This window comes from Dipodomys ordii, unplaced genomic scaffold (assembly GCF_000151885.1).
Source record: "Dipodomys ordii isolate 6190 unplaced genomic scaffold, Dord_2.0 Scaffold61, whole genome shotgun sequence".
In the NCBI taxonomy this organism is placed as follows: Eukaryota; Metazoa; Chordata; class Mammalia; order Rodentia; family Heteromyidae; genus Dipodomys; species Dipodomys ordii.
Genome location: NW_012267277.1, coordinates 10572515 through 10587387, shown reverse-complemented (window position 1 = coordinate 10587387; position 14873 = coordinate 10572515). Strand labels below are relative to the sequence as shown.

General features: G+C 56.5%; 2 protein-coding genes across 2 annotated transcripts in view; both read right to left on the bottom strand.

Moving 5' to 3' along the window:
* Window positions 1-71: 71 nt before the first annotated feature.
* Window positions 72-8043, bottom strand: LOC105989958 (chloride channel protein ClC-Ka; the record flags this gene model as incomplete). The annotated part of the gene is made up of 16 exons (XM_013022229.1): window positions 7977-8043; window positions 7285-7465; window positions 6396-6524; window positions 5784-5912; window positions 4851-4990; window positions 4426-4503; window positions 4260-4338; window positions 3866-3991; window positions 3476-3560; window positions 3269-3370; window positions 2289-2373; window positions 1877-2050; window positions 1601-1670; window positions 1302-1412; window positions 730-943; window positions 72-205 (listed from the first exon to the last, which is right to left on the bottom strand). Coding segments are annotated over exons 2-16 (1756 nt in total), but the record flags the coding sequence as incomplete, so codon positions are not given.
* A 6553-nt stretch (window positions 8044-14596) lies between these two features.
* Window positions 14597-14873, bottom strand: part of LOC105989957 (chloride channel protein ClC-Ka-like) — a 12522-nt gene continuing 12245 nt past the window's right edge. The window contains exon 17 of the mRNA XM_013022228.1: window positions 14597-14661. Coding sequence (XP_012877682.1) covers window positions 14597-14661 — 65 coding nt within the window. The remainder of the gene's footprint in view (window positions 14662-14873) is intronic.

Sequence of the window (14873 nt, the reverse complement as noted above, 5' to 3'; positions counted from 1 at the left end):
GACACTCAGGCTCAGAGCAAGGCCAAGGGCATCCCGCCCCTCCCAGGCAGCCACCCCTTCCTGCCAGGCACCTGTGCTCTCCACCAAGGGATACTGGGCCTCATCTGTGGAGGTCACCACCTTGACCACCTGCTCCAGCGGGGTGTCCTTGGCCAGGGTGGTGATGGCACAGTTCATGAAGTGTCCCACCGTCGTGGGGTACGAGCTGGGGCAGAGGGAGGCTCCATCAGGTCCTGGCTAGGGGTGTCAGCCCCCAGGTGAGGCAGGGCACATGGGGAGCCCTGCTGGCCCAGGACCTGAGCATCTCTCAAGCCAGGGTGGAGGCTGGGAGACTCCTGAGTGAGTGCCCACCTCATCCCACCCCCCAGGGAGGAATCTGGAGACCAGGTCTCTAGTAGCCCCATCCTGATTCCTGGGCCCTAGACTGCAGTGGGCCCAGACCATCTCTGCTTGTAAGGATGGCAGAGCAGGAGCAGAGGGGGAGGGGAGCCCTGGCTGTGATGTGACCTTGATCTATGAGACCTTGTGTAAGACCCAGGCCTGCTTGAATCCCAGCATCCTCACACAGCCATCGGGCCACTGGGAAGACTAGAGACCAGGGGCAGCCATGACTCATCCATCCCACGCCCAGGTTCAAGGTCAGCCTCAGTGGTGATTCTTGAGGCTCCACTATCGCCGCCCCCCAGGAAACCCTCTCCCTTGTCAGCAAGCCTCAGGTAGCCTGCTCACCCGATCTTGCGCCCCCGAATCCATGGCAGGTAAGGCAGTTTCTTCATCATGATGGTACCATTATAGAAAGAGGGCTGGCAGTTCTGGGAGATGGCATTAGCCATCAGCACCGCCATCAGCACAGGCAGGGCGTGCAAGATCTGGCCGGTCAGCTCAAAGGCCAGCAGCGCTGTAGAGATGGTGTGAGTCACTGCTCCAGAGAAGGCCGCAGCTCCTGGGGAGGAGGGGGCAGAGCCAGGGCAAAGTCGTTCAATCCAGGGGTCAGACTCTCCCAGGGACAAGGTGGGCATGGCTTTTCCCAAGGCTGGGCTTGCAAATGCCCAGAGGACCCATGTTGGCCACTGCTGGACCTGCCTTGTACCTGACTTGGGGAGAGGAGAGGGATAAAGGAGAGCATGTGGGATGGAGAAGACAGAGACCAGAGGAGTGAGGAGGCTGGGGTCAGGGAAGCCGCATGAAGGGAGGGGGATCTGGACACTCAGTGACACCCCCTGTGCCCTCACTAGCACCCTCTCTCCACTACAGCCCATCCCCAGGAGGTCTGCCCACCCGACCTAGCCCAGGGCACTTACCTGCCAGAGCATAGCCCCCAGGCATGATGGGATTAATGACACCTCCAGCCACGATGCCCTCAGGGAAGGCGAGAGACAGAGCCTCCCCCAAGAGGCGCCCAATAGCAGCTCCTGCCACAGACGAATGACTGCCATCAGTCATGAGTGCCATCAGACTACCATGGTGACTGACCTGGCCCTCAGCCCTCTGTCTCTGGGGCCATGCTCAGCACCACCCTGAGGGCCAAGAAGAGCTGAGTGCCACTGCTCTCCTGCAATGCCCCCCCCCCGACTCTCAGACCATCAGTCCTCAGACTCACCATACACAAACACGGGCAGAAAATACCCAGCAGGTACAGGGATGGTGGTGGCCAGAATGAGCATCCAGAACTGTGGGGAGACAGTGCTCACTGGAGGAAGTTAGATGCCACAAGGGGGAGGGGTGGGGAGGGAGAGTGGGAAAAGAGCTGGAAGGGCCGAGAGAAAAGGGTGTCCATGCCTTGGTTCATCGCCATCTCTGGCATGGTAACAACCCAGAAAAGGAACGTCACCCTAAGAAAGAGCTGGCCTTGGCTCTGCCCACACCTGGGACCCACCTTCATAACCAGGAAGAAAACTAGCGTCCCAAAGATGGTGAGCCGTGGGTGGTACCATTCCAACCACAGGTTCTGGGGGTCAGGCTCGGCAGTCCAAGGTAGGGATGAGTTCTGGGTCATCCATGCCCAGGAGTTGTTGTCAAATAGCGAATCCAAGAGCTGCTCCATGGACAGCTGGGCAGGGCCGGTGGGCTTTCAGTATGTCCTCACCATGTCTCCCAACCCAACCTCAGTGCTACTCTGCCTCTCCCCACGCCCCCCCGGGGGGACTGGGCAGGCTCTGGCCTCCCTGAGCTTAGTGCTCTTCTCTAGAAAAGCATGTGTAAGCATCTCTGTTGCATGGTATGGGGGTTAGTGAGGCAGTGCCACAAAGGGGGAACACACGGTGACCTTCTACCTCCTCAGCCCTTACCCGGGAAGCCATGAAGTGACCCACGCCAGGTGGGTAGGTGATGGAAGCCAGAATCAGGGCAACCAGGGCAGCGTACACAGGCTTGCTGTGGACAAAGGAGGTCCAGTGCCAGCCCCTCTCCTTCCCCCAAAACATGGAGAGAAATGGGCTACTCAGGAAGGGGCAGGCAGGGACTGAGGATGGGGGAGGAGGAAGGAGGGACCAGGGAAGACACCCCTTTCCCTCAGGGATAAGACAGGTGAGGTGGGCCCAGGAGATTGGAGGTGATAGGAAGCTGGACTGATTAAAGCTGGGACAGAGACCAAGGACAGATCCATGCCAGCCCATGGAGGGGCTCTGCCTCTCTGGTCCAGGCAGAAAAGGCTGGAGAAAACCAAGGGCCTAGCTGGTGTTGGTGGCTCACACCTGTAATCCTAGCTTGCTCAGGAGGCTGAGATCTGAGGATTGTGGTTCAAAGCCAGCCCCCACAGGAAAGTTCATGAGAGTCTAACTCCAGTTAATCACTAGAAAACCAGAAGTGGTGCTGTGAATCAAAGTGCTAGATTATAGTACTAGCCTTAAGCAAAAGAGCTCAGGGAGAGCAGGCCTCTGAGTTCAAAGCCCATGACAAGAAGGAAGGAAGGAAGGAAGGAAGGAAGGAAGGAAGGAGGGAGGGAGGGAGGGAGGGAAGGGGAGGGGAATGGAGGGGAGAGGGAAGAGAGGAGTGGAAAAGAAAAGGGAGGGAGGGAGGGAAAGAGAGAGAGAAAAACAAAGGGCCTGTGGCATAGGAGTCAGGGGGAGAGGAAGCAGGGCTTAGTGAGGAGAGGGAACCCCAAGAAGAGAGAGGTTAAGAAGTTGGCGCAATTGAAAGGCAAGGGCTTAGGGAGAGGGAATGGGGACTGTATAAGTGGGAGGGGTTGGGGGTCCATGGGAGGACAGGAGTTCAGTGAAGGACTAGGGGTAATGGGCTTCCTGAGGGGCCCACCATGGCCCTGACCCACCTGGTGGCCAGCAGCTTGGCAGTGAAGCGGTTGGTAGTGACAAAGCCCAGGAAGGTTCGCTGGCAGAAGAGGTAAGCACAGCTCAGGACACCACAGATGGCCCTGGGGACATGGACAGCTGAGTCCCTAGCCCCCCACCCCACCCCCAGCCCAGTCAGACTGGGAAGAGACCACAGTCAGGCTCTCAGGGCCTGAGACCCTGCTCACCCCAGCACCACAAAGAAGAAAATCTCAGGCAGGTCAAAGGGCACATCCACAGGGAAGCTGGTCTTGTAGATGGAGGTGATGGTCTCTGGGGGAGGAGAGCAGTGGGGTCAGAGGTCAAGCCCTTCTCAACCACACTGGGTCCCAAAGGAACAGGCAGGGCTGGAGGTGCAGTGTTGACCCCAAACCCCACAACCCAGCCTGCCATCATGCCATCCTGCCTTCCTGCCAGCTTTGCCCTCTACCCTCTTCCTCCCTCTTGCTGCCTGGCACAGCTCAGCCCCTTCTGTCCTCTGAGAGATGCAGGGGGGAAGAAGTGAAAGAGAGGGGGGACATAGCCGAGACAGGGAGAGGAGGGAGGGGGAGGAGAAGACAGGGGAGAGGAGCTCTCACCCTGCTCGCTGTTGAAGACTGCCAGGAGGCGGAAGGTGAAGGCCCCACAGGTGGCAGCGAAGAAGCCCCTCCAATAATTCCAGACGGTGAAGTGGGAGGACATGACCTCGATGCTGAACAGGACGCCTGGGGGGACACGCAGCTCAGGCGGTGAACTGGCTGCCCAGGGCCGCACCAACAGCTGGTTTCCAAACCCATGTATGGGGTGGGGGGCGGGGATGAGCAACTGGACATCAGCCCACCCTGCAGACAGCAGTGGGAACTGGAAGACACCCCCTCCCCCCCATACCTATAAAGGAGTCACCTGATTGGTTCTGACAGCACAGCACCATGGGAAGGGGCAGGGGAGGGACATAGGCAGTACTAAGGATCAGGCCTGGAGGAAGGGTCTCACCGCTGAAGGGGGCTGCAAAGACGGTGGCCACGCCCACTGCCGCTGCTGCCACCAGCATTTCATGTTGCTTGCTCTTGTTCTGGGGAATCAGGACCTGGGTTCAGAGCCACTCTCCCCACCCCCCACCATCCCCTCTCTCCACGGAGGGCCTCCCGGAGCCCCTCACCTCAGACTCCCCAATGGTCCTGGTGCGTACCCGGCCCAGGTAGGCTGCAATCATCACACTCAGGTGCACGAAGGGTCCCTGCAGGGGTGAGGTAGTGGCAGGGCAGGTGACCTGTGGGTTCTTGCTCTTCTTTCTCCTTTCCCTCTTCCCCCTCCCCTTCTCCTCCTACCACCCCATAACATTTCTCTCCTTCTCATCCTTAGCACCCAGGGTAGGAAAGCCAAGGAACAGCACGGCGTCCCCACCCATCCCCTCCTACCCTGCTATGCACCAACCCCCCAGGCCATCTTGAACTGGCTTTGTTCACGCCTGGGGACCTGGCTGCTCTGTAAGACTCAGCTCCCCAGCAGTGCTGGTTGTGGTGGGGACAGGGAAGGCTGAGGAGGAGGATGGGGTGGGGTGAGGAGGCTCTCTCCGACCCTTACCACTTTGCCTAAGAAGACAGTGCTGCCTGTGGCCAGTGTGCAGGAGAGCCCAGCCACCTTGGCCCCAAAGTTCTTGATATCCAGGTAGTTTTCCAAGATCACACCTGACAAGATGGTCTTCAGCTCCGGGAGTCCAGATCCTTGGTGGTGTGGACAAGGCAAGAGGGTCAAGGCCTAGATTAGATCGCCTAACACTGAATAATGAACACTGGACCAGCCAATCAATAGCTCTGTGTGTGTGTGTGTGTGTGTGTGTGTGTGTGTGTGTGTGCGCGCGCGCACATGTACACTCATGCAAGCACATGCACACACATACACTGGTACTGGCTTGAACTCAGGTTGAAGTCTTACTCAGCTTCTTTTGTTCATAAGTGACATTGTAGCACTTGAGCCACGTATCCAATTGGACGACTTGCTAATTAATTGGAGTCTCACAGACTTTTCTGCCCTCTCTGGCTTTGAATCAGACTCAGTCTCCTGGATAGCTAGGATTCCAGATCTGAGCCACAGGACCTGAACCTCAGACACCTCATGAGGGGAGGATTGCTGACCTCAGTTGGCAAGAGAGGAAGCTGAGGTGCATGGTGGGCATGTGAATTGTCTGTGCCCTTCTCCCCCTCCTGGCCTGTGCTGGTGGCTAGCTGATCTAGCCAGTGCGCAACGCCAGGCCACCACAAGCTCCCTTCCTGGCACAAGTCACTGACTCTGGCTCTGCAGGGGACTGTGCCCAGGAGAGCAGACAGAGCCCATGGGAGCCCAGGAGTCCACATCTGCCCTTCTCCCTTGGTGACCTGGGGGACGGACACCGCTCTCCAAGCAGGCATCCCTGGCTGGGAAATGGGGCTGGTGATTCCTGTGTCCCCCAGAAGCCCCACAGGCCCAGAGGACACTGCAGTGAAGACCTGCTGGCCAGAGACAAGATGGCAGACTCACCTCCAGAGAAGGGCGTGATGCTTTGGGAGAAGCCAGAGGAGAAGGACAGGAGGGCCACTGGGTACACAGTCCAGGAGAGATACCGCAGCAGGTGGCTGTCCCCGATCTCTCCATATAGCCACATGTGAGCTGGGGAAGGCCGGGCATCAGGAGCCACCACAGCCTCTGCAGCTCCCCCTCCCCCATGTACACCAGACACAGGGGCCCCACGCCACCCAGTGTGTGTCAGGCCCTCAGAATGAAGCGAGGGTTCCAGGACCATGTCCCAACTTGACTACTTCTGGCCTGAGTGACTATGGGCAAGTGACTCAACCTCTCTGAGCCTCAGTTTCCTCACCTGCCCAGTGGGCTATCATGGAACCTTTTCACAGGTCCCAAAATCTAAGTCACATCCTGGTCTCACCCCTCATTGTTCAGATGTGTGGCTGTGTCCCAGAGAGGGACAAGTTCCCTGCCAGGGACACAAAGCAAGGCAGGAGAGAGGCCAGCCCCAGGTGTGACCAAGCAGAGTCGTCCCCTCCCTCCTGCCCTGGTGACCATCTGGTGACCTGGTGACCAGCCCAGAGAGCAGGAATCCCTGGTCCAGGGCAGGTGTGTGCCAGGCCGGCTTACCTCGCACCACCCGGCCGATGGCGAAGTTCATGGCATAGCTGATGAGGGCCATGAGCACCCCGAGGATGGCCAGGAAGTACCAGTCCTCGTCCACGCGGAAGAGCTTCTCCTTCAGCCACTCCAGGCAGCCTGCCAGGGCATTGGGGGCACAGCCCAGATGGAGGGGTGCCGCGACAGCCCCTTCCCTGGAGGCCTGCTCAGGCTCTGGGCCAGGACAGCTGGGCAGGGGCTTGAGTCTGACGTCACCCCCACACCCTCTCTTGTCACTGTTGAAGGATAGTCGGTGGTGCCAGGGGCTGGGTGGGGTCAGCACCACAGCCCTGCCCAGCATCTCTGCAGAAGCTGTGGCTTCCTGCCCCTGAGTGGCCGCAGGGCCTGCCTCCCCCAGGGCCTGTAGCGCCATCTGTCCCCTGGGCCCCAGCAAGCCCTGGCCACTGTTTGTCAGCCCAGCCTGGAAGCTGGGGTCGGGAGCCTCTGTACCTGGCAGCGGTGGGGGTTGGGGGGACTATACATTGGCTCTCTCTGGGGTCCCTGCCTGCTCTACCCCCAGGGAAAGGGACAGTCCGGTGTCAAGGTGAACAATGAGCTTCAAGTTCAAAGAAGGAGCCAGGGGCACGGCTCCCCGGCCACCTGCGGTGGCTCCTGCTGACCGCAGCCCCCCGTGGAACAGGTGGGGGCCAGTGGACATGGGGAGCAGGCCTTGGGCTGTGTCTCCCAAAAGGGAGAGGCCGACCTCTAGCCGGGCGGAGGGGAGGCAGATGCCCCTCCCTGCTGCACCCAGGAGCCTGGGGCAGAAGGGGCTGGTGGGGTGGGGTGGGGTGGGTGGTGAGCCTGCCAGGCGCGGTGTCCCCAGGGTCTTCCATGGGAAGGGGAGGGCCCCAGCTCTCACGTCGGATGCGTCCCCGGATGCGGGGACACGGGCCCCACAGCTCCTGCAGAGTCACGGGCTTCCCCGAGGAGCCCTCACGCAGCCCCACCAGCTCCTCCATGGGCTCTGTGAGGACGGGCAGCCGGACCGTGGGCAGGCCGCTCCAGTGCCAGCACCACGTCCAGGCTCTGGAGCAGTCCACCTTGGGAAGAGAAGGAATGGCCCGGCCATGTGTGTGTGTGCACATGTATGCATGTGTGTGTGCATGCATGTGTGTGTGCATATGTGTGTGTGCATGTGTGTGTATGCATGTGTGTGTGTGTGTGTGTGTGTGTGTGTGATGTTAAAGGAGGGGACCGAGCCTCTGTCACTAGGAGGGTGGCTGTGTCCTCCAAGTGGGCTGGAAGCTTCTAGGTGACCCCTAGGGACCTCCGTGGAGGCCCTGGGCCCTCACCACGCCCTCCCTTGCTGTGGCCCCTGCTGCCACCCTTGGGACACTGAGCTGCTTCTCCTCAGAGCCTTCGCTGTGCCCTGTGGCACATTCTCTGTGGACCCCCAGAGATGGCTCTGCTGTTCCCATGCCCATCCTTCCGCATTCTGTGCCCTCAGGTCAGGTAGAGGAGGAGGAACTTGAGGATGGACGTGGGGTGCCAGCTCCAGCCCTCCTCCCTGCTCTGCAGATCCCACCCCGGTCAAGCACCCAGCGTCCTTACCTGTCAGCTTGCCTGCTGAGGCCGCGACTGTCCCTTCAACAGAGCCTCTTTGTTCGCTGCTCCTGAGCACCTGGACAGGTGCACACTGCACCCGCCAGCACCTCGCCCTCCACAGGGTGACCGTGACCAGTAGGAAGGTCCGTGACAAACCAACCAGAACTCCCTGTGCCCTGAGCATGCAGGGCACTGCTGCTAAGGGGTGAGGAGACCCTCCCCCCAGAACCCAATAAAGCATGGCGTCTGACATAGCCCTAAGTTCCTGGCTGCTCTGGGACCAGGCCTGGGAGAGGGGGGTGGCGGGCACCCACAGCCCGGGGCTGAGCCACCTCTGCCCAGGCTGAGGCCGAGGCTCAGGGCTATGTGTTCGCAGCTGGCCATAGAAGGGGTTGAGGAGAGCAGGTGGACAGAGAGGAGAAAGCGCAGGGGCACAAGGGAGTGAAGGCAGCTGTGGCTGCACCCTGCGAGTCAGGAACTCTGCTCTGCCTTTCACAGAGTTACCCTCAGTGCTCCTGGAGACCCAGCTACTTTGTCCTGTTTGAAAGAAATTGCATCATAGTGTAATGAGGCCATTAAAAAAAATTGTCCAAGATCCATGGGGTTGATTGGCACGGTGGCACACACCTGGAGTCCCAGCTACTCTGCAGGCTGGGACAGAAGGAATCTTGGAGCCAGGCACCAGTGGCTCATGCCTATAATCCTAGCTACTCAGGAACCTGAGATCTGAGGATTGAGGTTCAAAGCTAACCCAGGCAGGAAAGTCCCCATGAGACTCTTAGCTCTAATTAATCACTCAAAAACCAGAAGTGGCGCTGTGGCTCAGATGGCAGTGTGCTAGCCTTGAGTACATAGAGGCTCAGGGACAGCGCCCAAACACTGAGTTCAAGCTGCACAACAGACAAAGAAAAAGTTATGATAAAATAAATTTAATTCATTATTGTAGAAGTAAGCATTTATGGTTTGCAGCGTTGGGGATAAAACCCAGTGTTTCATACCTGCTAGGCAAGAGCTTCACCATCGAGGTTCATACAAGCCTTGGTTTCTGAAACAAGATCTCACTCTTCACTTTTCTACGTGATGGTATTGCAGGTCTGTGCCTCTTTGCCTCGCTGAAGAAAGACATTTAAAATACATCCAGCCTTGCCTGCAGGCACAATGCATATTAAATCTCCAGCACGGTATTGCAGCGTGCCAGGTTTTCACATCCGTGCATGGGGATGTTGGGGTTAGGGCATCCACCTGGGAGAACCCCAAGGACAGGCTTGCGCTGTTTTGCTGGGCAGGAGGGAAGAGAGGCTGTGAGGAGCTGTGGGAAAGTATTGTGTGAGCTGAATTGGTAGGCCCCAATCCTGGTAGTGATTTCCACTGTTCAGGGACCCTTGCTTGAATCTACCAGTTGATATATTGCTTTTTTTCTTAAAGTTTATCAAACACTGATCACTGTACTGGACACTCTGCTTGGGTCACCTCCTGTAAGGTACATGGCACTGCCATGGCCTTCAGAGTAAGAAGCTGACATCCTGAGAGGTTAACCCACTCATCTCCCGACATCAAGCTAGTCAATAAAGTCAACACTGCATCAGTGGGGTCTGTTGTAGCACTTGTGTCCAGCCCTCGGGTCTCTGCATGCCAAGGACAGCAGGGCACAACCCACGCATGGACAGACCCTGACCTCCTATGGAACCAGGGCACTCCCTCGTCTCTTGTCTGATCTCCACTTGTTCAATCCAACCCACCTTCAACCTTCCTCCTCCAGGCTACCACCTCCAAGAAGCCAGCACAGCTAGAAAACACCTTGATGTGTTTGGCCATAGGTCTGGCCCTCTGGGGTTGGTTCTGTTTTTTGGAAGTTCCAGAAACTTCAGGAGGTAGAGCCTAGGTGGAGGCAGGAAATCACTGGGGATGAGACTGTGAAGGTTATTCCTAAACGGGGCACTGGTGGTTCACACCTGTAATCCTAGCTATTCAGGAGGCTGAGATCTGAGGACCAAGGTTCAAAGCCAGTCTAGGCAGCAAAGTCCATGAGACTCCTCTCTTCAATAAACTACTCAGAAAAAGCTGGAAGTGATGCTGTGGCTCAAGTGGTAGAGCACTAGCCTTGAACACAAAGAGGCTCAGGGATCACACCCAAGCCTTGAGTTCAAGCCCCAGGACTGGCAAAAAGGAAAAAAAAATGTTTTTCCTAGACCAGGCCCCCTTCCTCACTCTCTGCTCCCTGCCCTCCATTGGGCAGAGACCTTCCTCTGACACACGTTCTTGTGTCTGCAAAAACTGTTCTACTTCACCACAGCCATAGAAACACAAGGCCAAGCCACCGTGGACTGAATCCACTGAATCTGTGAACCAGAACAAACCCTTCTTCCCCTCCATTGTTTTTCTCAGGTATTAGTGACCTGGTACCAGGAGTGGAGTCATTACCACTCAGAAGTTCTTAAGCCTTTGGAACTGGTTTATGGGAGGACTTTGGACAAACTTGGCAATGCAAGCCTGAGAAAGCGTATGGTGCTGTAGGCAGGGCTTCCTGAGTGACAGAATCCTGCTCGAAACAGGAACAATGAAGGCTTCTGAGATTTCAGATGGGAGCCAGGATGCTCCTTGGCATTGGCTTAGGCTATTCATTTAGGCTACGATGTGACAAAGAACTTGACACAGGTCCTGAGACTTTGAAGGAGGTTGAGTTGGAAGACGGGGGACTGCAGGAAGTTTCAAGGCAGCTACCATTGGATTGTGGCATGGATATTGATGGCTGCTTTTACCTTGGTTTAAAGTGAGCCCTGGAAACATAAAGCCAGAGTAGTGGGATTTGAAAAATGGCACATGGGGCTGGGAAGGTGGCTCAGTGGTAGAGCACTTGCCTTGCATGCCTGAGGCCCTGGGTTCGATTCCTCAGCACCACATAAGCAAAAAGAAAAAAGCCGGAAGTGGTGCTGTGGCTCAAGTGGTAGAGCCCTAGCCTTGAACTGAAGAGCTGAGGGACAGCACCCAGGCCCAGAGTTCAGGCCTCAAGACCGGACAAAAAAAAAAAAAAAAGAAAAGAAAAATGGTACAGTTTGTCAGAAAAGTCAGGGTAAAGGTGGGAATTACAGAAGTCTTCAAGAAATGTGCACGATTATGAGGAAGACAAGGCCAAGGGTTGGCAGCTCATACCTATAAGTGGCTCGGGGCTGAGACCTGAGGATGGGAGTTCAAAATCAGTTGGGGCAGCTGTTAGATTATTGTCTCCAATTAAGCAGAAGAAATCCAAAAGTGGAGCTGTGACTCAAGTGGGAGAGTGCTATCTTTGTATAAAAAAAAAAAAGCTATGGGATGGTGCTCAGGCCCTGAGTTCAAGCCCCAGTGCTATGGTGCATGCACACACATACACATACACAGAGTGAATTTCTGATCAGCTTGAATGTATAAGGAGACGCTATTTCAATGAGCAGCAAAAATAAGTCAAGCATTTGGCTTCAAGACTATAGGAAATAATACATCCAAATCTTGATAACTAGCCACTCCTTTCCTATCCATCACAGGCTCAAAGGCCTGAAGGAGGCAATTCATTTGAAAGGCTTCCTCATGAGAAGAGAGCTAATCTAGGGTCCTCTGGTCACACAAGGACACCCCAGGATTCTTCCAGCAAGTCACTTAGAGCCCAAGGACATTGGAGATGTGAGAAAGCCACAGACAGGAGTATAGGCAGCCCAGGTGAGAGACCACGTGGGCTGTGAGTGGAAAGTGGTGTAAGGGTGGAGCGCCCAGAGCTGACATCACACTCCACACGTGTGCCAGGTGCTGGAAATGGAGAGACAGTATAAAATGCCGAACAGCAGCAGCAGCAGCAGTAGTGTGTGTGTGTGTGTGTGTGTGTGTGTGTGTGTGTGTGTGTGTGCGTGTGCGTGTGTGTGCGTGTGCGTGTGCGTGCACACACACATAGGGCTTGAACTCAGGGGCTGGGCCCTGCCCCTGAGTTTCTCAGTTTCTTTCTTTTCGTTTTTTTAAATCGGTTGTGGGGCTTGAACTCTGGGCCTGGGTGCTGTTCCTGCGCTTTTCAGCTCAAGGCGAGCGCTCTACCTCTTGAGCCACAGCGCCACTTCAGGTTTTCTAGTGTTTTATTGTAGATAAGAGTCTCACAGACTTTCCTGCCCAGGCTGGCTTTTAACTGTGTTCCTCAGATCTCAGCCTCCTGTGTAGCTAGGATTACAGGCGTGAGCCACCTGCACCCTGCATGAGTTTCTGAGTTCCTTTTGCTCAAGGCTAGCACTCTACCGGTGGAGCCACAGCTCCACTTCTGCTTTTTTTTTTTTTTTTATATTGGAGATAAGGGTCTCAGGGACTTTCCTGGGTGGGCTGCTTTTTTTTTTATATTGGAGATAAGGGTCTCAGGGACTTTCCTGGGTGGGCTGGCTTCAAACTGTTATCCTCTGTTCTCAGCCTCCTGAGTAGCTAGGATTACAGGCATGAGCCACTGGTGCTCAACCTTCCTTGCTGTGTTCCAGTCATTGCTCCCTTTGGAACAGATGCATGGACTCTGCCTACCATTCTCCTTCAGAAATAAGCAACTGAGTTCTGGCTTCACAGGGAGGTTGACAGGTAAGGGTTTGCTTTGACTCTCAGAAGACTGAATTTAGATTTGGAAAAAAGAAAACATTGGCGTGGTTAAGACCTCAGGAACTCTTGAAAATGAACAATTTGGGCTGAGAAATTGGCTTAGTGGTAGGATGCTTGCCTAGCAGGTGTGAAGCCCTGGGTTTGATTCCTCATTACCACATAAACAGAAAAAGCTGAAAGTGACACTGTGGCTGAGTGGTAGAGCGCTAACCTTGAGCAAAAGAAGCCCAGGGACAGTGTCCAGGCCCTGTGCTCAAGCCCCAAGACTGGAAAAAAAAAAAGAAACAGAAGAAGCAGAGGAAGAGGAGGAGGAGAAGGAGAGGAGGAGGGAGGGGAAGGAAGGAAGGAAGGAAGGAAGGAAGGAAGGAAGGAAGAAGGAAGAATATGAACTTTAGTCTTTTTTCCTTTTTTACTGTGAGATGTCAGGGGTCTGTTGAGACAGAGGAACATTGGGGTGTGAGTAGAAATGTCTTCCCCAAGTTCGTGTGTTCAATGCATGGTCCCAGCTGGTGGTGTTATTTTGGAACGCTCTTGAAACTGGGGAGGTGAGGCCCGGGTGGAGGTTTGAAGGTTAACGAGGTGCCCGGTCTGCTCAGCTTACTGTGTTGCCCTGTCTGCCACCTTTCTCTCTGCCATGATGTTCAGCCCCACCGCAGCCCTGAAATGCTGGGCATCGTGACCATGAACTGAGCCTCTGAACCCAGGAGCAAAACGAAGAATTCCTCCCGGAAGTTGCTCGGTCACGTATTATTTTGCTCCCAGCGATGCAAAACGAACACAACCTCACGGACACCACTTCACGGCCTGCTCCCCCACCTCGAAGCTCTCACCCCAGCGGAGCAGAGAGCGCACACCTGGGGCCCCTTCAGGACTCTTAATTCGTGGGTGGGGTGCGGAGTTATTAAGGAAGGGAGGGGTACCGCTGGTCTGAGGAAGAAGGCCCATGGACATGAGGACATTGACTGGGCGTGTGGGTGGGCGGGGCTTCTGATAGGAACATAAACTTGGGAGGGCACAGGGCCGGACGTGGGCATGGACAGTGCAGGCTGCTGGGTTGTGTGTGGCATAGCGGCGCAGGGCATTCACTGGTGTGAATGTGGGTGCAGACCACAGGGTGGGGCTGAGCTCTGGGAGTGAGAGGCGGTGGGGGTGGGGGGCCCTGCACTGGGCTCTCTGCTGGGATGGCCAACCCAGGCCCTCTGTGCCGCCAGGGGTGGTGCAGAGCATCAAGGACCACATCACGAAGCCCACGGCCATGGCCCGGGGCCGTGTGGCCCATCTCATCGAGTGGAAGGGCTGGAGTGCCCAGCGGTCAGACTGGGCGCTGTCCCCCGCTGAGGACGAGCGCTACTGCTGCCTCCCGGACGAGCTGCGTGAGGCCCACTTTGCTGCAGGTCAGTGGGGGCAGGCGGGCACAGGCCGGGCTCCACAGGGGTGAAGCTGGGGGCAGGCGGGCACAGGCCAGGCTCCGCAGGTCAGTGGGGGCAGGCGGGAACAGGCCGGGCTCTGTAGGGTGAAGCTGGGGCCTCGGGCCCCACATCATGATGACTGATGCCATGGGTTGGATGGATCACCTGGGTAAGCACGGGCAGCTCACAAAATCCTGCTGAGGCACAGAGGCCCCTGCTGCACCCTGAACAGCCTGCAGAGAGGCTAGGGACGAACAGCAGCTCTGGGCATCAGCTTTATTTTTCTTAGGAGCGTCTGCTGCCTGGGAACATGGTGTCCACATTTGGTGATGGCATGTACCAATTTCTTCATTCACGAATGGGAGACCAGGCATTGGGTGTCAACTGTCCTCCATTTCTTCTCCATCTCCTACTCCTTGCTGCATCCAGGGTAGGGTTTGTCCTTCCAGGCAATGGCTGCTGTCCCCAAGCTGGGACACATGGGTGTGGGTCCTTCTTTGGGGCTAGAGAAGAGCTGCCAGCTCCCCTGTACAGTGGGGAGGGGCTGGGGCAGGTGATGACGGGTGGTGGCATCTAGGGAGAGGCAGGGGCCCTGTCCAGCCCCAGGCAGCTGCGCACCTGCTCTCACTGACCAGGCCGGCTCACTTGGGGGCTGGTGGGTTGGTCAGGGTGGAAATCGCTTTCTTTAACTGCAACAGAGAATAAAAGGGTTGGGAGGAAGGATTCTGACTTTGGAGGCCCCCCTAGGGTGGATGTTGGGGTGGATGGTGGAGCCAGTGCCTCCCCATTGCATCATGGGGTCACTGAGCCCGGAGAGCAGAGGCTCCTAGGGGTCCCCAGACCCAGTGGTCACTCGGGTCCCAGCTGTGAGGTTCATCAGAGTCCTCAGAGGCTCTCAAGC